The sequence below is a fragment of the Bactrocera latifrons genome, unplaced genomic scaffold (assembly GCF_001853355.1).
Source record: "Bactrocera latifrons isolate USDA-ARS-PBARC rearing strain unplaced genomic scaffold, ASM185335v1 scaffold_26, whole genome shotgun sequence".
NCBI lineage: Eukaryota > Metazoa > Arthropoda > Insecta > Diptera > Tephritidae > Bactrocera > Bactrocera latifrons.
This window is the reverse complement of record NW_017536185.1, coordinates 2,014,769-2,036,312: the sequence shown is the minus strand read 5'-3', so window position 1 is coordinate 2,036,312 and position 21,544 is coordinate 2,014,769. Positions and strand designations below refer to the sequence as shown.

General features: G+C 40.2%; 2 protein-coding genes across 10 annotated transcripts in view; one reads left to right on the top strand and one right to left on the bottom strand.

The window, feature by feature from the left end:
• Positions 1-740: 740 nt before the first annotated feature.
• On the bottom strand, positions 741-4,019 carry LOC108969594 (probable leucine--tRNA ligase, mitochondrial). Its single transcript, XM_018934395.1, has 7 exons — positions 3,798-4,019; positions 3,284-3,736; positions 2,067-3,200; positions 1,794-1,998; positions 1,486-1,736; positions 1,190-1,423; positions 741-1,120 (listed from the first exon to the last, which is right to left on the bottom strand). Exons 1-7 carry the CDS (start codon positions 3,885-3,887, stop codon positions 872-874), a joined length of 2,616 nt encoding a protein of 871 aa, XP_018789940.1. The 5' UTR covers positions 3,888-4,019; the 3' UTR covers positions 741-871.
• A 705-nt stretch (positions 4,020-4,724) lies between these two features.
• The window catches only part of LOC108969617 (dynein heavy chain, cytoplasmic), a 22,313-nt gene continuing 5,493 nt past the window's right edge, over positions 4,725-21,544 (top strand). Inside the window, exons 1-20 of one of the 9 annotated variants that reach the window (XM_018934435.1) lie at positions 4,725-5,058; positions 5,708-6,279; positions 6,345-7,179; positions 7,237-7,436; positions 7,497-7,900; positions 7,962-8,067; positions 9,066-9,104; positions 9,314-9,469; positions 9,527-10,451; positions 10,774-11,338; positions 11,403-12,792; positions 12,870-12,992; positions 13,061-14,113; positions 14,818-14,853; positions 15,101-15,885; positions 16,030-16,403; positions 16,622-16,809; positions 16,872-18,067; positions 18,161-18,885; positions 20,997-21,195. In XM_018934435.1, the coding sequence (XP_018789980.1) occupies positions 4,815-5,058; positions 5,708-6,279; positions 6,345-7,179; positions 7,237-7,436; positions 7,497-7,900; positions 7,962-8,067; positions 9,066-9,104; positions 9,314-9,469; positions 9,527-10,451; positions 10,774-11,338; positions 11,403-12,792; positions 12,870-12,992; positions 13,061-14,113; positions 14,818-14,853; positions 15,101-15,885; positions 16,030-16,403; positions 16,622-16,809; positions 16,872-18,067; positions 18,161-18,885; positions 20,997-21,195 (10,115 nt within the window). In that variant the 5' untranslated portion in view covers positions 4,725-4,814. Of the gene's footprint in view, positions 5,059-5,704; positions 6,280-6,344; positions 7,180-7,236; positions 7,437-7,496; positions 7,901-7,961; positions 8,068-9,065; positions 9,105-9,313; positions 9,470-9,526; positions 10,452-10,773; positions 11,339-11,402; positions 12,793-12,869; positions 12,993-13,060; positions 14,114-14,817; positions 14,854-15,100; positions 15,886-16,029; positions 16,404-16,621; positions 16,810-16,871; positions 18,068-18,160; positions 18,886-19,189; positions 19,386-20,996; positions 21,196-21,544 lie in introns of all 9 variants that reach the window. The other 8 variants (XM_018934434.1, XM_018934436.1, XM_018934438.1 and 5 more) reach the window with 8 other exon arrangements.

The following is a 21,544-nucleotide window of genomic DNA, read 5'->3' as shown; positions in this document are numbered from 1 at the left end:
AAAAATATGACACTTTTTTATAGGAGGTCCTGCTCGAGATGGCTATGGTCATGTAAATGACATTTTTTAATCTAATGCTGAGTAGTGTAAGCAAATCTGAATGAAAAATTTTGCGACTGCTGTATTAAGAGGTCTGCAGTCCTCATTACGAATGTGTGTTCAAAAAATTTTCAATCACCTACAGCTAGTTTTGAAATGTTAGTAAGTGGTGGTAGCTTGAACCCTGAATGTCTATTCAAAAATTAAAATTTAGCTGATTCCCGTTAGGATGGTAAGGATAAGCGGTTGGCCCCAAGAAAAGTACAGTTTCAACGGGGTCGGACCAAAGGGAGAGGAGTGTCAGGTAAGTGGTGTTGGTGGGCATGCAAAGAGGTGCCCAGTGACATGCAGAGCCTCATTGCASGCARTACAATATATTRRRTATGTCRGRGTCTATTCTGGATAAGTAGGAGTTTAGCCTGCTACAGTATTCAGAGTGAAAATGCGCAAGGRTCACTCTCGTTTCTCTTCGTCTGCRATGTGTGGTGTTTTGACTCCAAGTGCGCCATTCACTGAAAGGGAGTCGGTGAAGGTGTTGATGGCTCCACTGTGAATGGAGGTCAGYGCTTGTCGGAAGTTCGTTRAACCGATGCTTCTCACCAAATATGCATTCAAATCGCTTTGYATTYTCCAGAGAGAAATTATGAACGCKCGGCAACAACAACATATCCWTTTTATTGCATTAAAWCTGTCAGCAACCATTTAATAAATAGGATTTAATTACATTAAATACATTATAATTACAATTCCTTAGATAAATATTATCACTTACATATAAAAACCATTTACAACTACATACGCTACACATATACCATATTATTGTATGAAAAAATTACTTGTTAACAACCTCCTCATTCGAATTAGTTGTTTGCGCAGAGGATTGTTTAATTTTGTCAACATAAATATTAAGTATAGCCTCGATTCCGGGATAGAGTACGAAATTTGTCGTACGTATCTTTTTATCCGTTAGATATGAAGTAACAGAGGCAGTGTTGAACGCAATATCCATCGCATCGTTATGCGTTATCCGATCCAAATTACTCCGCGCTACTTTAATAACGCAATTTTCAAAACCATTCACCTAAACAAATTGGAAAGTGATAGCAATTAATTTAAAAAATATATATGTTAGACATCATTATAACTATACTTTAATGGTCAAGTCCAGCTTATAGTCTGCGTCAATATCCGGCCAACGTTGCGCTAAAACATCACGCTCCCATTGCACTTCTGAAGTGGACGCGTTYAAACGATGCGGCACCGTTACGAATTTCGACCACAATTCCGAAGCGAAGTGTGGCGCCATGGGTGCGAGCATGATAATTTGACTAGCTAAGGCGCGTTCATACTGTGGACTAAAACGTACAATATGCTTCGGTGTACGCTGTTTGCAAAAAGCTAATAGTGAAAAATTATAAATAAAAAGTGAAGAATGGAATAATTTACCCGCAGCGAATTGGTTAGCCCCTGCATCTTCGAGATAGCCACGCTTAATTGATGTGTGTGGCGGTAATTAAATGTGGCGCCCTTCACGTAAAAGTTGCGCGCATCAAACAGTTTGTCGTCCTCAGCTACAAATGCTTCGCTTTGGGTGTCACCGTTTTCCATTGCAGCATCGCCAACAGCAGTGCGTGCCGCATAGAAATCGTTTAAGGTCAACCAAAGACGCTTTTGCCAATTAAGTATGCCAGGGAATGCTATTTAAGGAAGTACGTTTTGAATGTGTATCATACTTTTTTAAGTTATTCTTGTACTTGCGCTAGACCAGTTCCGATGCGAAGTAGGCGCCACATCAGCCAGCGATATGAGGCGTGTGGTATCAGTGCCATATTCTTTAAACATATCAGTGGGATCGACACCATTGAACTTAGACTTGGACATTTTCTCCCATGTCATGACGACAGGCTCTTTGGTTTCCTTCAAGCGCGCTTGATTCTTTTTGGCATTCACAATTTCAACCTATTTGAAAAAAAATATATATATAAATTTTATTTCATAGAATTTTATTTTGACTGTTGGAAATGCACCTCGTCTTCTGTAATGTAGCGTCCGGAACCCTTAACTCTAAATGATCTACCCATAACCATACCTTGGACCAGCAGGCGCGAAAACGGTTCGGGTGTGGGCGAAAGACCGCAGCTGTGCAGGAAGTGATTGACAAAACGCGCATAGTATAAATGCAATACTGCATGCTCTTTGCCACCAATGTATAAATCAACAGGCATATATTTTTGCACCAGTTCCGTATTTACAATATCGCCGGTGTAGCTCGGATCTAGGAAACGCATGTAGTACCAAGAGCTATCAACAAATGTATCCATTGTGTCAGTTTCACGCTTCGCTTCTGTGTCCTCACAATTGGGGCAAGTGCAGCGCAATGCCTCTTCACGTTGTGTCTCCARCAACTTTTTATCTGGCAACACTACTGGCAGTTGATCTTCAGGCACTGGAATAGCACCACATTTTTTACAGTGTATTATTGGTATGGGTGTGCCCCAGTAACGTTGACGTGATATCAGCCAATCTTGCAATTTGGAAGACACGCGGTAGCCGCCAATTTTTAGACGCGTTGCCGCTTCTAAAACTTCTTCGCGCGCCGATTTGGCATCTATTGCAATGGAAGTTTTTGTATGAGCAAAGAATGCAAGTCCAAAGGTTTCTTGCAGTTCCTTGTCCTGTTCGCGAAAACTGGGCGCCGCTAAATATACGTCACAGTGCTCTGGAAAATTAGCTTGATCGCTAAAAATAACAGGTATGATAGTGCCTGAGAATGGATTTTCTACCGTTAGACGCGATGCATTACTTAATTTTGATAAGTAATGATTTTGCTTAATGACTATAAAGGAATTTGGATCTTTCAAGTGTTCCGGATTCCTGGTCCAAATGCGTAAGTAATTTGTTGCGGAAGTTAATAATTGAAATGCATAACCGTCACAATCGCCAATCCAGTGGCGTTGTAAATTAATAATATCACGCCAATCTTGAAGTGTAGGATCTTCTAAACCGTCTAACAAGGCTTTGGCGTATGCTGTCGTGCGTATAAACCATTGATTCAGTAATTTTTTCTGTACTTTAGCACCTGAGCGCCAGGAACAACCATTTGCGTCCACTTGTTCATCGGCTAGCACTGTATTATCTACGGGATCCCAATTTACTAAAGCCTAGTTTTAGTTAAATGACATTTTATATAGTATTATCATAGTATATAATTACATATTAATTATAAATTCAAATTAAACTTAACCTCATTTTGATATGCCAATCCTTTGTTGTAAAGCATTAAAAACAATTTTTGCGTCCATTTGTAATACTCCGGTGAACAAGTTGACATTTCGTGTTTCCAATCAAAAGAGCAACTTAAGGCTTGCAGTTGTTTCTTCATTTGAGCGATATTTGCATCAGTCCATTCTGCAGGCTCTACACCTCTCTGTATTGCGGCGTTTTCGGCAGGCAAACCAAATGCATCCCAGCCAATGGGTTGAAATACATTCTGACCACACATACGATGAAAGCGCGCTACCGTGTCGCTTATTGCATAAACACGTACGTGACCCATATGCAGCGTTCCAGATGGGTATGGAAACATTGGAAGCACATAGAACTTATCATTTCGTGCTGGATCAAATTGTCCCTGTGACACTTGTGTACGCCAATGAGATTCTATTTGGTGTTTAACATCATTTGTAAGCTCCGATACCTAATAAACGAAATTATATCACATTAGTACAACTCTACTTGCTTGATGAGGAGCGGTTTACCTCAATGCCGGTCGCACTTTGTGTTATAAATCGTCTTTTATAAAAGTGTTTAAAATGCTGTAACACGCCCGTACGTAAAAGTAGCTGCATTTTGAAATTTTTATTTACAAAATGTAGCTAAAATTCGAAGTAAATGCAGAAAGAGTCAAATGATTTGTGTTTTGAACGGTGTGCAACTTTCCATCTGTTATAGCAGCTGATCGGAAATTGTAATAGAACTATACAAACACTGAAAAAAAGTGCAGAATTTTCCTCTTGGTGCAACGGCACAACGCAAACTCTCGCAGAAAATTAATTGCAATGGCTGTAAAATGTGTCAGACCAAAACACATGTTTATTTTCATGCAATGATACGTAAAAATATAATTGCAACCCTGTTTTAGCTGTCATTATATATTATTATATGAAGGCAGATTTACCTGTTAAATTGTTGACGAAGGTAAATTTTAAATACATTTTAAATTATAAGGATGTATTACAGGTTTTTGTGAATAATGAATGCAGAAGGTACGCTAATTCACAATAGTCATTCGCAATTGTCCGCATCAACCGTTCTAGACTAGATTCTGCTTTTGCAAGACGAAGAGAACACTTCCTTATATCTATGAATTACTCTCTTGCCTGAACTGTTCCTCCCTAAATCCTCATGCAACTATGTATAATGAATAATACTGCTGCTGCACTTTTAATAGCATAAAGGGAGAAAATTTATTCACATTGCATTCGGTCTAATAAATGAATTAAAAAAATTTCTTAATTCATATAAAACTTTCCCTCACATGGTCGGGACTCAGTTTAAAAAATAAGAAAAACAAATGCATGTTTCATATATGATTTACTAGTTGGATTTTTCCCTGTTTTTGACCTGTATTATAATCCTAAAAGTTGGCATCACTTTTTTTCATCACTGATTTTTCTGCGCTAGCAAATTGCGGACGTAATCAAATCATCTCTTGCAAATTTAATTTGAAATTAATTAATACAAACTTAGTGAGTGTATATTCCAGCGAATAAATCATGGGAGATTCGCTGGAGAACGCTGATACATCTGTGGAGGCGGTAGCAAATGTAACCATTGTCGATTATGGAGCATTTGCTAATTATATACGTAAAGCGGTCACTATCCTACTTCCTGAAGAAGATGTTGTGCCACCTGCATTAAACTATGCTCTCGAGAATCCAGACAACCAGGAACGTATAAAAAAGTTTCTTTCGGATCCTCAAATACAAGCATTGTACATCCAAAGGAACTGCTTGAAAGGTAATTGGCATTTTACTAACGGCATTTGGTTACATATGTATATAGGTATTTCTGTACATAGCGGCTACCTACGCCCATTGTGCAAAATGGCGTCTATTAATTGCAAACATTTTGTTGAATGACGAATTTTGTTTAAAAGTTTTTAATTTGGGCTTATACCATGTGGTTTAGATTTTTAATTTGACTGTACAGTGGATTAAATTTGAAATCCAATTGGTAAAATCGATATTAATTTTCTACAATATTGTAATTAGAAAGTATCTTGACATTTGCACAGTGATGTCATGTTTCTATGGTCATGACTCATGATGATGGTATGTAATCTACTACGCATGAACACCTTTCAGTTTCTATTACTGACTTTTGTCTGGTAACCGGCTATTGTATCGTGGTAGTGGTATCCCGCACAAGTAAACAAAACACAGCTGCTATTTGTTTACAACCGGCAATTTTCATAAATTGTTTTTGTTTTGATTTACAGTGGATTTTTGCGCAATAGGAGGGAGATAGGAAATATAAATATTCATATTGTATGTGGGAGTATACTATCTTATCTTTGATCTTTAATATATTAAAATTATTACATAGTTTATGTTTAGTTACCATTATTGAATTATATATTTTAAAATATATATATTTCATTTAGAAGATGAAAACGAACAGCCAGCTGAAGGAGAGGAAGAGAAGGAGTTCGTCACCTATCAAATAAGTAATGATGTGCACTTCACCAACAGCCGCATGGCATCATTGGCTTGTATCAAACGTGGAGCTGTAATTGAGGCAGACAAATCAATACACTCTCAGTTACGTTTGATAAACTTTTCCGATGGCTCACCATACGAAACGTTGCATGCCTTCATTTCCAAATCCTTGGCACCGTACTTCAAGTCTTATGTCAAGGAATCGGGACGTGCTGATCGGGATGGTGATAAAATGGCTCCATCTGTTGAAAAGAAATTGGCTGAATTAGAGATGGGACTCTTGCATCTTCAGCAAAACATAGATATACCGGAAATTACTCTAACGGCGCATACATCTGTTAATTCGGTAATACGTAAATGTGCCGATGAAAATCGCAAAGCAAAAGTGGCAGATTTTGGTGATAAAGTAGAGGATTCATCCTTCCTTAACCAACTGCAGAATGGTGTTAATCGTTGGATTAAAGAAATCAAGAAAGTGACCATGTTGGATCGTGATCCTTCGTCGGGCACTGCTCTGCAGGTATGTACGAATTCATGCGCAACTCACATTTAAAAATTTATAAAAATTTATTTTTTTTAAATTAGGAAATCTCATTTTGGTTGAATTTGGAGCGTGCTCTGTATCGCATACAAGAAAAGCGTGAATCACCAGAAGTTGCTCTCACACTGGACATACTCAAACATGGCAAACGCTTCCATGCCACCGTGTCATTTGATACCGACACTGGTCTCAAACAGGCCTTGGCTATGGTTGCCGATTACAATCCACTTATGAAGGACTTTCCAATCAATGACTTACTATCTGCTACCGAACTGGAAAAGATACGCCCAGCGGTGCAGCAAATATTTTCACATTTGCGTAAAGTACGTAATACAAAGTATCCGATACCGCGTTGTCTCAAATTGATTGAGGCTATTTCACGTGATCTTTCACAACAATTGCTGAAAGTATTGGGTACGCGTCGTCTCATGCACATTCCATTTGATGAATTCGAACGTGTAATGAATCAATGCTTCGAGATATTCAGCTGCTGGGATGACGAGTATGATAAACTGCAAGGTTTACTGCGTGACATAGCCAAGAAGAAGCGTGACGAGCATCTGAAGATGGCATGGCGCGTATCGCCGGCTCACAAGAAGCTGCAGACACGCATGGAGCATATGCGCAAATTCCGACGCCAGCATGAGCAGTTGCGCACCGTAATATTACGTGTCTTACGTCCCACRAAGCAAGCGCAAAATAACGATGCTAATGCTGCGGAAACGAAGCAACCGTACAGCTTGGAGGCGGCCGATGCCAATGCTATCGAAGAGGTGAACTTAGCTTATGAGAATGTGAAGGAGGTGGACTGCTTGGACATAACCAAGGAGGGCTCAGAAGCTTGGGAGGCAGCTGTCAAGCGTTACGAAGAGAAAATTGGTGAGTTCAAAAAAATAAAAATACTATGAAAGTTTCACTACTTTAACGCTTTTGTAGACCGTGTTGAAGCACGCATCACTGCTCATTTGCGCGATCAGCTGGGCACCGCTAAGAATGCCAATGAAATGTTTCGCATTTTCTCGCGCTTCAATGCGCTCTTCGTGCGTCCGCATATACGCGGCGCCATACGCGAGTATCAGACACAACTTATACAACGCGTCAAGGATGATATAGATGCACTGCATGAGAAATTCAAGGTACTCTTCTAATACATGTCGTGAAAGTTCAAAATTCTTTATTATTGATTTTTGTTTTAGGTGCAATATCCACAAAGCAAAAGCTATCGSCTCTCGACGGTGCGTGACTTGCCGCCCGTAGCTGGTTCCATCATTTGGGCGCGTCAGATCGATAATCAATTGACCATGTATTTGAAGCGCGTTGAAGATGTGCTGGGTAAAGGCTGGGAAACTCATTTGGAGGGACAGAAGCTTAAAGCGGACGGTGACAGTTTCCGCAACAAGCTCTCTATTTCTGAAGTGTTCCAGGAGTGGGCACGCAAAGTACAGGAGCGTAATTTTGGCAATTCCGGACGCATCTTCACCATCGAATCGACACGTTCGCGCACCGGCCGCAGCAACGTGTTGAAATTGCGCGTAAACTTTTTGCCCGAAATCATCACACTCTCCAAGGAAGTGCGTAACATCAAGAATTTGGGCTTCAGGTTAGTTTTTTAAAAGCAGCCTTATAGAGATTTTTCAACTCTAACCTTTACCTACATTTAGGGTGCCACTTACCATTGTCAACAAGGCACACCAAGCCAATCAAATTTACCCGTATGCAATTTCTTTGATTGAGAGCGTGCGCACTTACGAACGCACATTGGAAAAGGTATAAATATGTATATATTTGCGCTGATTTTGCACTGATTTAACACACATACACATAAGTCAATACCACCAGTCCACCACATCTTTGAAACTAATACCATATAATTACTTCCAACACCCTTACAATTGCTTACATATGAACACGCATGTACTTTAAATTGCGTGCAGCTTGTAAACGCGTATTAACAGAGAAAATACATACATATCTACTCGTATATTTTTTATTTTATTTAATGTTGGCAACATTTTGTGCTAATTTCTAACGCCTCGATATTTTGCAGACTTAGTTTATTAAAAATTGTTTTTTATTTTTTCATTTCTTTTTGCCAGGGTTGCAAATTCTGCATTAAAAAATAATTGAATTAACATTAAAATTATTTTTTTTTGTGTCTTATTAAGAATAATTTTAAACGTTCAAAAAATTCAAACACCGACTTGAAAAATAAAGAAAGAAATCCAAAGTTTATAATTAACAAAAATTATTTTCGAACTTCGCCCATGCGTACCTCGTGTTCCAACATCATATTCCATATTCTCGAGCAGTGGTCGTCAAATTCACACATACAAACGTTTTAGTTTTTTTGTGTTATTAAATTTTAAGCCACTACTATAGTAATTATGGACTTTCGGTGCCTCCGTCAATAGCTTTGTTCATTTTTTGTTCATTCTGATTTGGAATTAAAAACTAAATGTTAAATTTTTAAATTCGAAACTTCAATTAAAAACTAATTATATACCTTTGTTTTGAAAATTTTATTATAAAAATATTTAAGGAAGAACATTGCAACCCTGATTTCTGCTTAATCCTAATTTCGTTGTAAGCTCGCAATTATGCAAACATGCAAATTGGTTTCTTAAATTAAATGTCTCCATTATGCTTCTCTCTTAAATATCACATAATAATACACCATAATATCTATTAATATGCCACTAAACGCGCAACGGTTTTAAACTCTCTCTCAACAAACAATATCGAATACCTCCCTCTCTTACATGCAGCTAAATAATAGGAGTTTAGCACAAAATTCAGTATTCAAGGTAGTGTTATTGTTAATAAATGTCTCTTAAATAGCATTATGTATTTATATAATCATTTGCACTTAGTATATTTTATATCACAATCGAAATAATTCTTACCAAACATACTAGTTTATGCAAATGCATGCTTTGAACATCCGAAAAGCAACTTTGTGCGCACTTCCCCTTACGTAATGCAAGTATTTAAGAATATTTTCCTTGCTTATTAGATTGAAGATCGCGCCAGTATTGTGCCACTCGTAGCTGGCTTACGTAAGGAAGTGTTGAATTTGATTTCTGAAGGCATTGGTTTGGTCTGGGAGTCGTACAAACTCGATCCCTACGTTTTGCGTCTCTCTGAATGTGTCACACAGTTCCAGGAGAAGGTGAGCTTGCCTACAATTTAGTCATAAACTGTTAAACCAACACACACTTGCACTTAGGTCGAAGATTTGCTTGTTGTCGAGGAGCAATTGGATGTTGATGTGCGTTCATTGGAGACTTGCCCGTACAGCGCAGCTACTTTCACTGAAATCTTATCGAAAATTCAACATGCCGTCGATGCTTTGTCACTGAAACAATACTCCAACTTGAACGTGTGGGTCACACGCCTCGATGAAGAAGTTGAAAAGAAATTGGCTATGCGTCTGCAGGCCGGCATACARGCTTGGACCGAGGCATTGACTGGTAGCAAGAAAGAACGCGATCTTTCCATGGACACCGATGCCCCAGCACAGCCGACACACAAGCTGGGCGGAGAGCCACAGATCCAAAATGCTATACACGAGATACGCATCACCAATCAGCAAATGTATTTGTATCCCTCCATCGAGGAGGCACGTTTCCAAATCATGCAACAATTGTTCGCTTGGCAAGCGATTGTCACCTCACAGGTGCGCTTGCAGAGCACACGCTATCAAGTCGGCTTGGACAAGCATGCGCCACCCACTTATCGCAACTTGTTGACAAAATTGCCAGAAGCCTTGATTTTGGAGAATGCTTATGGCGCCATTGAGAATAAAATCAGCGAAGTGCGCAATTATGTCGAGGAATGGTTGCGTTATCAGAGTTTGTGGGACTTGCAGGCGGACACCTTGTATGGGCGTTTGGGTGAAGATGTCAACTTGTGGATTAAATGCTTGAATGACATCAAGAAATCACGCACCACATTCGATACGTCCGATACGCGTCGTGCCTATGGTCCGATTGTCATTGACTATGCTAAAGTGCAAGCCAAGGTCACCTTGAAGTATGATTCTTGGCATAAGGAGGCATTGGGCAAGTTTGGCACCTTGCTAGGCAACGAAATGACTACATTTCACTCGAAGGTGTCGAAGTCGCGTACCGATTTGGAGATGCAAAGCATTGGTAAGCTCAATAAATTAAGTTAACAAAGTTGAATTTGAGTATAAAAGGGTCGGTAATTTATTATTAAAAGCAATACTGTTAAGTTCACAGATTTGTTATGGGCGTGTCACGGCCTACTTCTGAGCAAATTTTAGTACAAAAAGTAGTACTGTTATTTTCATAAATTCATTATGGGCGGGCATCCATTACTTCTAGGTGAAATTTCATATAATTTCGAGTCTCAATAAAATTTAATYTCGTTCTGTCCGATCGGTCCCTTAAATTCGCCTACTTACGAAATGAAAATAATATCCACGTGTCAAATTATTTTTTATCGCAACAGAGGCAGCCAGCACTTCGGATGCCGTTAGCTTCATTACTTACGTACAATCATTGAAGAAGGACATGATCTCTTGGGACAAACAAGTGGAGGTGTTCCGTGAGGCGCAACGCATTCTWGAGCGCCAACGCTTCCAATTCCCCAACAACTGGTTGCATGTGGACAACATCGAGGGTGAATGGTCGGCATTCAATGAGATCATTAAGCGCAAAGACACAGCCATACAAACKCAAGTGGCCAGTTTGCAAGCTAAAATTGTGGCCGAGGACAAGGCTGTGGAGACACGCACGCTTGATTTCTTGAACGACTGGGAGAAGAACAAACCCACTGGCGGCAAGATAAGACCCGACGATGCACTGCAACATTTGCAACTGTTCGAAACGAAGTATTCACGTTTGAAGGAGGAGCGCGATAATGTGGCCAAGGCCAAGGAAGCGCTGGAATTGCAGGAATCTGCTATACCCAATAACAGCTCGGAGCGTATGAATGTCGCCTTGGAGGAGTTGCAGGACTTGCGTGGTGTCTGGAGTGAGCTTTCTAAAGTTTGGACACAAATCGACGAGACCAGGTGCGTGGCTTTCTTTCTCGTTATTAATTCAGATAAGTTTGTATAATAACTGTTTAATTTCCAGAGAGAAACCGTGGTTATCGGTGCAACCACGCAAATTGCGTCAACAACTTGAGGCAATGATGACTCAACTGAAGGAGCTGCCTGCACGCTTGCGCATGTATGAGTCATATGAATATGTGAAGAAACTCATACAGAGTTACATTAAGGTGAATATGCTGATCGTTGAGCTTAAGTCGGATGCTCTCAAGGAGCGTCACTGGAAACAACTGACCAAACAGTTACGCGTTAACTGGGTCATCTCCGATTTGTCGCTCGGTCAAGTGTGGGATGTGAATTTGCAGAAGAATGAAAATATCGTCAAGGACATCATACTGGTGGCGCAGGGTGAAATGGCATTAGAGGAGTTCTTGAAGCAAGTGCGCGAATCGTGGCAGAGCTATGAACTAGACCTAATTAACTATCAGAATAAATGTCGCATCATACGCGGTTGGGATGATCTATTCAACAAAGTCAAGGAACACATTAATTCGGTTGCCGCTATGAAACTCTCACCCTACTATAAAGTTTTCGAAGAGGAGGCTTTGACGTGGGAAGAGAAATTGAATCGCATAAATGCCCTGTTCGATGTATGGATTGACGTGCAACGTCGTTGGGTCTACTTGGAGGGCATTTTCTCTGGTAGCGCTGATATCAAAACATTGCTGCCGGTGGAAACTTCACGTTTCCAAAGCATCAGCTCTGAGTTTTTGGGTCTCATGAAAAAAGTGACCAAGTCACCGAAAGTTATGGACGTATTGAATATACCGGCAGTACAACGTTCGCTAGAACGTCTTGCTGATCTGTTGGGTAAAATACAAAAGGCTTTGGGCGAGTATTTGGAGCGTGAGCGTACCTCCTTCCCACGTTTCTACTTCGTGGGTGATGAGGATCTCTTGGAGATTATTGGTAATAGCAAGAATATTGCACGTTTGCAGAAGCACTTCAAGAAAATGTTTGCCGGCGTTGCTGCTATTTTGTTGAACGAGGATAATACCGTTATTTTGGGTATTTCATCACGTGAAGGTGAAGAAGTTAAATTCATGAATCCCGTATCCACGGTCGAACATCCCAAAATCAATGAATGGCTCTCACTCGTCGAGAAGCAAATGCGTTTCACTTTGGCTTCACTTCTGGCACAAGCCGTACAGGACATCAAACAATTCCGTGATGGTAAAATTGATCAGCAGAAGTACATGGAATGGTGTGACAAATATCAGGCACAGATTGTCGTGCTTGCTGCGCAAATTCTGTGGTCGGAGGATGTGGAAGCGGCTTTGCAACAAGCCTCGGAGACCAATAACTCCAAGCCAATGCAGCGCGTGTTGGGCACTGTCGAGTCCACACTGAACGTGCTCGCCGATTCCGTTTTGCAAGAGCAGCCACCACTGCGCAGACGCAAATTGGAGCATTTGGTATGTGTTCAGAGAGTTTTCCTGTCTGCTTATAGAAACATTTCTTATTTAATAAAACTTGTATTGCTTTTCTCTAGATTAATGAGTTCGTACACAAGCGTACCGTTACACGCCGCTTGATTGCCAATGGCGTCACAAGCCCCAAATCCTTCCAATGGCTCTGCGAAATGCGTTTCTACTTCGATCCACGTCAAACCGAGGTAAGTAAAGTGGCTCATTAGTAAATATATACATTTACTGTCACTATTACTGTAAACTCTCTACACAGGTGTTGCAACAACTGACCATTCACATGGCCAATGCCCGATTCTACTATGGTTTCGAATACCTAGGTGTACAGGATCGTCTTGTGCAGACCCCACTTACGGATCGCTGTTACTTGACCATGACACAAGCGTTGGAATCACGTTTGGGCGGTTCGCCCTTCGGTCCAGCCGGTACCGGTAAAACTGAGTCTGTCAAAGCTCTCGGCAATCAACTTGGTCGTTTTGTGTTGGTCTTCAATTGTGACGAGACTTTCGATTTCCAAGCTATGGGTCGTATTTTTGTTGGTCTATGTCAGGTTGGCGCTTGGGGTTGCTTTGATGAGTTCAATCGTTTGGAGGAGCGCATGTTGTCGGCTTGTTCACAACAGATACAGACCATACAAGAGGCACTCAAATACGAGATGGATACGAACAAAGAGAGTATAACTGTTGAATTGGTTGGCAAGCAAGTGCGCGTCTCGCCTGATATGGCTATATTTATTACAATGAATCCCGGTTATGCTGGCCGTTCCAATTTGCCCGATAATTTGAAGAAGCTCTTCCGTTCTTTGGCTATGACTACTCCTGATCGCCAGCTCATTGCTGAGGTCATGTTGTTCTCACAAGGTTTCCGTTCTGCCGAAAAGTTAGCTTGCAAGATTGTGCCATTCTTCAAGCTTTGCGACGAACAGCTGTCCAATCAAAGTCATTATGACTTCGGTTTACGTGCGCTCAAGTCGGTGTTGATCTCGGCTGGCAATGTGAAACGTGATCGCATTATGAAGATTAAGGAAACAATGCGTCAACGCGGTGAGGAAAATATCGACGAGGCTTCGGTGGCTGAAAATTTGCCAGAGCAAGAGATCCTCATACAATCGGTTTGTGAGACCATGGTGCCCAAACTTGTGGCCGAGGATATACCATTGCTCTTCTCATTGCTGAGCGACGTTTTCCCCAATGTTGGCTATACGCGGGCCGAAATGAAGGGACTAAAGGAGGAGATACGCAAAGTGTGTCAAGAAGACTATTTGGTTTGCGGCGAAGGTGATGAACAGGGTGCTGCCTGGATGGAGAAGGTAAGCGAACGAGCGGACTACATTTGTGTGTTTGTTGTTGCTTTGTTAGTGTATGACTCTTACTGTCTTGTATAACGTATCTAAGTTGTGAAGGAGTGATTGAATATTTATATTCTCGCAATATAGAGATTGAGAAGTCAACAGCTATATCCGTGTGTCTGCATATACGCAACCTAGTCCCTCAGGAGATTTCAATGAGATGATTTCCTAAGATATCGATGTGATATTTTTCACACGTCCTTTTCTCCTCAAGGGCATTTCCTATAGCACATAACTGCCACACAAACTGAATTATCAAAATCAAGTCCGTGTATGGAAGCTCATCGACCAAAATCTAGTCGTTATATGAAAAGGTTTTTGTTTGTGAAGGTCATTACCACAATTTTTCTTAACATTCCTTAAACTTGCGAGAGTAYCTTATGTTCGGTTCCACCCGARCTTAACGCTTTCTTACTTATTTAGTTATTATATCGTGCATTGTTTCAAACAAAAAACAAACACAACTTATTTTCGAGCACTTCCTTCGCACGAATGTTTGTTATTGCACTGTACTTATTTCGTGTAAATTGATGTGTTTAGTTCGTAATTTGACAATATTTAAGAAGATTCTCCTAATGTATGCACTTTGMTATTTAATTAATGCTTGCTTTACACGCGCAATTACCGAAAATCACTGAATGAATTACATAACGTTGATAAAACAGAATGCGCAAGGATTCGGTGAGACGTGGGTGGAAAAAGTAAGACGCTTAAACCCTTCCGATTTCTTATTTTACAACMAAAATATATATAATATTTTCCTATCAAGCAAGTTTAGATAGTCGAAATTTGTAATTTGTAAACGTACTGCGATGCCTGAATACATATTTCTATTGCTTGCCAATTTGATTAGTGCAAAATTTAAGCTTGCTCCTCATTGCCCTCCCCCCAAATTGCCGATTTCTTTTACATTTMTCTCTAATATGCGTAACACTTTACCATGAATAGGTGCTGCAATTGTATCAAATCTCCAATCTCAATCACGGTTTGATGATGGTCGGTCCATCCGGTTCTGGCAAATCGACAGCCTGGCGCACTTTGCTCAAAGCTTTGGAGCGTTTCGAGGGTACTGAAGGTGTTGCGCATGTCATCGATCCCAAAGCCATTTCCAAGGAGGCACTCTATGGTGTTATGGATCAGAATACGCGCGAGTGGACCGACGGTCTCTTCACGCATGTGCTGCGTAAAATCATCGATAATGTGCGTGGTGAAATCAACAAGCGTCAATGGATTATCTTCGATGGTGATGTCGATCCCGAGTGGGTCGAGAATTTGAATTCCGTTTTGGATGACAACAAATTGCTCACCTTGCCGAATGGTGAACGTCTATCGTTGCCGCCCAATGTGCGCATAATGTTTGAAGTGCAGGATCTGAAGTTCGCCACACTAGCCACCGTCTCACGTTGTGGCATGGTTTGGTTCTCGGAGGATGTACTCTCCACCGAAATGATATTTGAGAACTATCTGTCGCGATTGCGCAGTATTCCACTTGAGGATGGCGATGAAGACTTTGTTGGTGTTGTTAAGCCAGCTACTAATAAGGATAAAGAAGAAGAGGTTTCGCCATCACTGCAAGTGCAACGTGATATTGCTTTGTTGTTGCAGCCATACTTCTCGGCTGATGGCATTGTGGTGCGCAGTTTGGAGTACGCCATGGAGCAAGAGCATATTATGGATTTCACGCGCTTGCGTGCACTCAGTTCGCTATTTTCTATGCTGAACCAAGCTGCAAGGTGCGTAGACTTATATTTTCAACTCTACTGAGGGCTAGTGGAATGTCAAAAATAAAAATTTTGGCATTTTGGCTCCACAAAGTTATTTTCACATATTTTGGGGAATCAAAAACAACAACAATTTCATTATCACTTCTATTTCAGAAATGTGCTCAACTTCAATTCACAACATCCCGATTTCCCATGTTCTGCCGACCAACTGGAGCAATATATACCGAAAGCACTGGTTTACTCTGTACTCTGGTCCTTCGCTGGCGATGCTAAACTTAAAGTACGCACTGATCTGGGTGACTTTGTACGCAGTGTTACCACCATACCGCTGCCGGGCGCTGCTGGCGCACCTATTATCGACTACGAAGTTAGCATGAATGGCGAATGGGTGCCATGGTCGAACAAGGTGCCGGTTATTGAAGTTGAAACACACAAAGTGGCCTCACCTGACATTGTTGTGCCCACATTGGATACTGTGCGCCACGAGTCGCTCTTGTACACTTGGCTGGCCGAACATAAACCATTGGGTGGGTTATCTTGTGAAGATTTACCAATTCAATAATAGTATTCTCTATCTATCCCTATCTATCTATTTATAGTCTGTCTCTTATACACATCTAGATGTGTATAAGAGACAGCTTGTACACTTGGCTGGCCGAACATAAACCATTGGGTGGGTTATCTTGTGAAGATTTACCAATTCAATAATAGTATTCTCTATCTATCCCTATCTATCTATTTATAGTATTATGCGGGCCACCTGGTTCTGGTAAAACGATGACATTGTTCTCAGCACTGCGGGCTTTACCCGATATGGAAGTGGTTGGCTTGAACTTCTCGTCAGCTACCACACCCGAGCTTTTGCTCAAAACTTTCGATCACTATTGCGAGTATCGTAAGACGCCTAACGGTGTTGTGCTTTCGCCAGTGCAGGTACGAGAAAAATTCAAAAATATTGTCTTTTTGTCTTATATATTTCTCTTTTTTGGATACAGATTGGCAAGTGGCTCGTGCTATTCTGCGATGAAATCAATTTGCCGGACATGGACACATACGGCACACAACGTGTAATATCATTTTTGCGTCAGCTGGTCGAACACAAGGGCTTCTATCGCGCCAGCGATCAAGCTTGGGTTTCGCTAGAACGCATACAATTCGTGGGCGCTTGTAATCCACCCACAGATCCGGGTCGTAAACCACTTTCACACCGTTTCCTACGTCACGTGCCAATCATTTATGTAGACTATCCGGGTGAGACTTCGCTCAAACAAATCTATGGCACCTTCTCGCGAGCAATGTTGCGCATGATGCCGTCATTGCGCGGCTACGCCGAACCGCTGACCAATGCTATGGTCGAGTTTTATTTGGCATCCCAAGATCGCTTCACGCAAGACATGCAACCGCACTATGTGTACTCGCCGCGTGAGATGACACGTTGGGTACGTGGTATTTGCGAGGCCATACGTCCGCTTGATTCGTTACCAGTGGAGGGTTTGGTGCGTTTGTGGGCGCATGAGGCCCTACGTTTGTTCCAAGACAGGCTGGTTGAGGAATCAGAACGTCGCTGGACCAATGAGAATATCGACATTGTGGCACTGAAACACTTCCCTGGTATCAATCAAGAGGAGGCATTGACGCGACCCATTCTCTACAGTAATTGGTTGTCTAAAGACTATATGCCCGTTAATCGTGAAGAATTGCGAGACTATGTGCGCGCACGTCTCAAGGTCTTCTACGAGGAGGAGCTCGACGTACCGCTGGTGCTGTTCGATGAAGTTTTAGAGCACGTCTTGCGCATCGATCGTATATTCCGTCAGCCGCAAGGGCATTTACTGCTGATTGGTGTGTCTGGCGCTGGCAAAACGACACTTTCACGTTTTGTCGCTTGGATGAATGGTCTATCGATATTCCAAATTAAAGTACACAACAAATACACTGGTGAAGATTTCGATGAAGATCTACGTTGTGTGCTGAGACGCTCCGGTTGCAAGGATGAAAAGATCGCTTTCATTTTGGACGAGTCGAATGTTTTGGATTCCGGCTTCTTGGAACGCATGAATACGCTGTTGGCTAACGGCGAAGTGCCCGGTCTGTTCGAGGGCGATGAATACACTACACTGATGACACAATGTAAGGAGGGCGCACAGCGCGAGGGCTTGATGTTGGACTCAAGTGATGAGTTATATAAATGGTGTGTAAAAATATATTTTTCAGCACGCACAAATAACTAAAATGATTTGAATGAAAATTTGCAAACATTTCCTTCATATTTTTCACCATACAGGTTCACCCAGCAAGTTATGCGCAACTTGCACGTAGTCTTCACCATGAACCCGTCAACAGACGGTCTTAAAGATCGTGCGGCCACCTCACCCGCGCTCTTCAATCGTTGCGTGCTTAACTGGTTCGGCGACTGGTCGGATTCGGCACTCTTCCAGGTGGGCAAAGAGTTYACCACACGCGTCGATTTGGAAAAACAAAATTGGAGCGCACCCGATTTCTTCCCATCAGTGTGCCCCTTGGTGCCGGCACAACCAACACATCGCGATGCGGTCATCAACAGTTGTGTGTATGTACACCAAACGCTGCATCAAGCCAATGCACGACTMGCCAAGCGCGGCGGTCGCACCATGGCGGTCACACCACGTCACTATCTGGACTTTATACATCACTTTGTCAAGTTGTATAATGAGAAGCGTAGCGACTTGGAAGAGCAGCAATTGCACTTGAATGTGGGTCTTAATAAAATTGCCGAAACTGTCGAGCAGGTGGAGGAGATGCAGAAGTCATTGGCCGTTAAGAAGCAGGAGCTGCAGGCCAAAAATGAGGCAGCCAATGCCAAGCTCAAGCAGATGTTCAAGGATCAGCAAGAAGCCGAGAAGAAGAAGATACAGTCGCAGGAGATACAAATACGCCTGGCCGATCAGACGGTGAAAATCGAGGAGAAACGTAAATATGTCATGGCCGACTTGGCACAAGTGGAACCGGCTGTAATCGAGGCGCAACAAGGTAAACGCTTGCTTGTACGCTACAAACAAGCCATAAACTATTTATTTATGTTTTAATGAGATTGAAAATGTTTAAGTTTAATTTAAGCGACTCGTAACGTTAACACTCTAAGGTTCAAGTGATATTTTTTATATATTTTAGTGTAGAAATTTTCAAGCAGCGCACATAAATATATTTATACCGTTAGTAGGTTTATACACTGGTGACACTTATATGATTTTATATTTCAACACCCCTTTATTATTTGCTTTTGACCACCGTTTAAACCAACTGTGCATTTCTTGCAAACACTTTATCACTTTAGCTGTAAGCGCCATTAAAAAGAAACACTTGGCTGAGGTGCGTTCCATGGCCAATCCACCGGCTGTTGTTAAGTTAGCATTGGAATCAGTCTGCGAGCTGCTCAGCGAGACTGCCACCGATTGGAAGGCGATACGTGGCATACTTGTCAAAGATAGTTTTATTCCGTCCATTGTTAATTTGAGAACAGAGAATATCACGTACGGCAATACACAATACTATTTTTTATCATAACTTATGTATATTGTAAACTAATTTAACTATAATAATAATATTAAGCAAACCAAATTCAAAATTGTCACTTACACACACGCCCACACGCATATATATATATATAAATATACACTGCATAAATATGCCGCAACAGGCAAAAGACCAAACTCCAATATAACACAGTCGCCATCTCTTCACCCCAAACACATCCAAATTGGCTTCATGTGGCTATTGTGAAAATTACATATACACATACACATACATATACATACATACTATTAAACAGTGGCTCAGTATTGTATATTATAATTGTATATCTAAAACATATCCATATAATTTAATAACCGCGCTGGGGTTTACTAAACTCTTACTTTTGTTTTTCAATTACACATTCATTTTTTTAATTTTATTAGTATTATTTATATATATATATTTTTTTTTTTTGCATCGTCCATTTTCAACGAAATAGTGCATTCACCACATTTTTGCATCAGTTTAGCACATGTGTATAGCATTTTTACCGTTACTCTCATGTGTTCCTCTAGTTTTACAGTAATATACTTGAACTACTTATAATAGTGATTTTAATATATTTATATCACAAATAATATAAAATGAAGTTCCTAAATGCATACTACTTATATACATAAGTACATACATATATGTTTTTTAAGGCAGATACAGTTTTATTCAATAACTATTCGTGTATGTATTTGAATATTATTAATGTATTTAACAAATAAAAAACTATATTTTATAATGTAGACTTGTTGAGAGTGCTGTGATAAAAATTTTGAAATGTGCTTTTAGGCGCATATGCCCATTCCGCGTAATTGGGTATGAAAATATGAATGAAAACAAGAAAAAACGATAACTGCTTCCACCGGAGCTAGAATACTTTTTATAAATGAAAAATACCTTTCCTTGATGGATTAGTTTGTGCGGCAGCTATATGTTWTAGAGAGATYGTAGTGTTAAATCTAGTCAAATAATAATGGAGTATGTTTCTGCTAATTTTGGGTTACTAAACCCGAAAATGATAGKGAGAATTCCCTAAMACGTAAGATTTTAWCTGTTGTACTCACRGGGTGCASKGGTCAAACCACCACCATTTACTAAAATCATAAAAATAGCTGTTCGTGATGGGAAATTTTTTGAACTGAAATTCGCATTCGCCAAATGCCTGTAAAAGAGTGTATTTAACAAATTTCGCACTCCCAACAAGTCTACATTATTAAATTAAGTTAATAACTACTAAACTCTTTACTTATGTATATATATAAATATGTCTGTGTCTGCAGGTTTTGGTTAGCAATTAATCTTTTTTTAAATTAGAACAGGCAACTTATACAGCACGCCAGCAATCAAGTTGTTGGATCGGACTTCTGCATAGAACCACAACATATTTAACAAAAACACGATGAATAGAGATGTCCCCCTATATATTTATAACAGTTTTAAGCCAATTAGCATTAATGATTTTACTAAATGAGTCAGTTTATAACTTTTTTTTTTTTGTTGTTTACTTACTACTACCATACTATTACTACTTTTTACTCACCACACACTCACCACCAAACCCGCTTGATTCACTTTAGCCGTTAAATCGATACGTAAGCAACAACTTGTTGAAGTTCGTACCATGGCCAATCCACCATCGGTGGTGAAATTGGCTCTGGAGTCAATCTGTCTGCTACTGGGTGAGAATGCGACCGACTGGAAATCAATTCGTGCTGTTATAATGCGAGAAAACTTTATAAATTCAATTGTATCTAACTTCAATACTGAAAATATAACGTAAGCATGAAAACAACAACAACGATATAATAAGTTTAACTTTTGTTTATGATTTTGTTGTTTACATATATTTAAAAAAAATTTTTTTTTTGTTATATTTTCTTGGTTCTTTTATTATTTGTGTTATTTGACTAAGCTGTGCAATTGATTGGTTGTTGTAATTTGATATTTGATGATTTTTTACTCTTAAATATAAAGCCAACAATACAAATGAACACTCACAAAACCTTAAAGGCATTTTAAAAAGAAGTGTTAAGTTGATATTATTAAAATTAAAAAAAAAGTATAATTTGAACTATTTATTTTTAGTTAAAAAATAATCATTAATGTTAAAAATATTATAAAAATG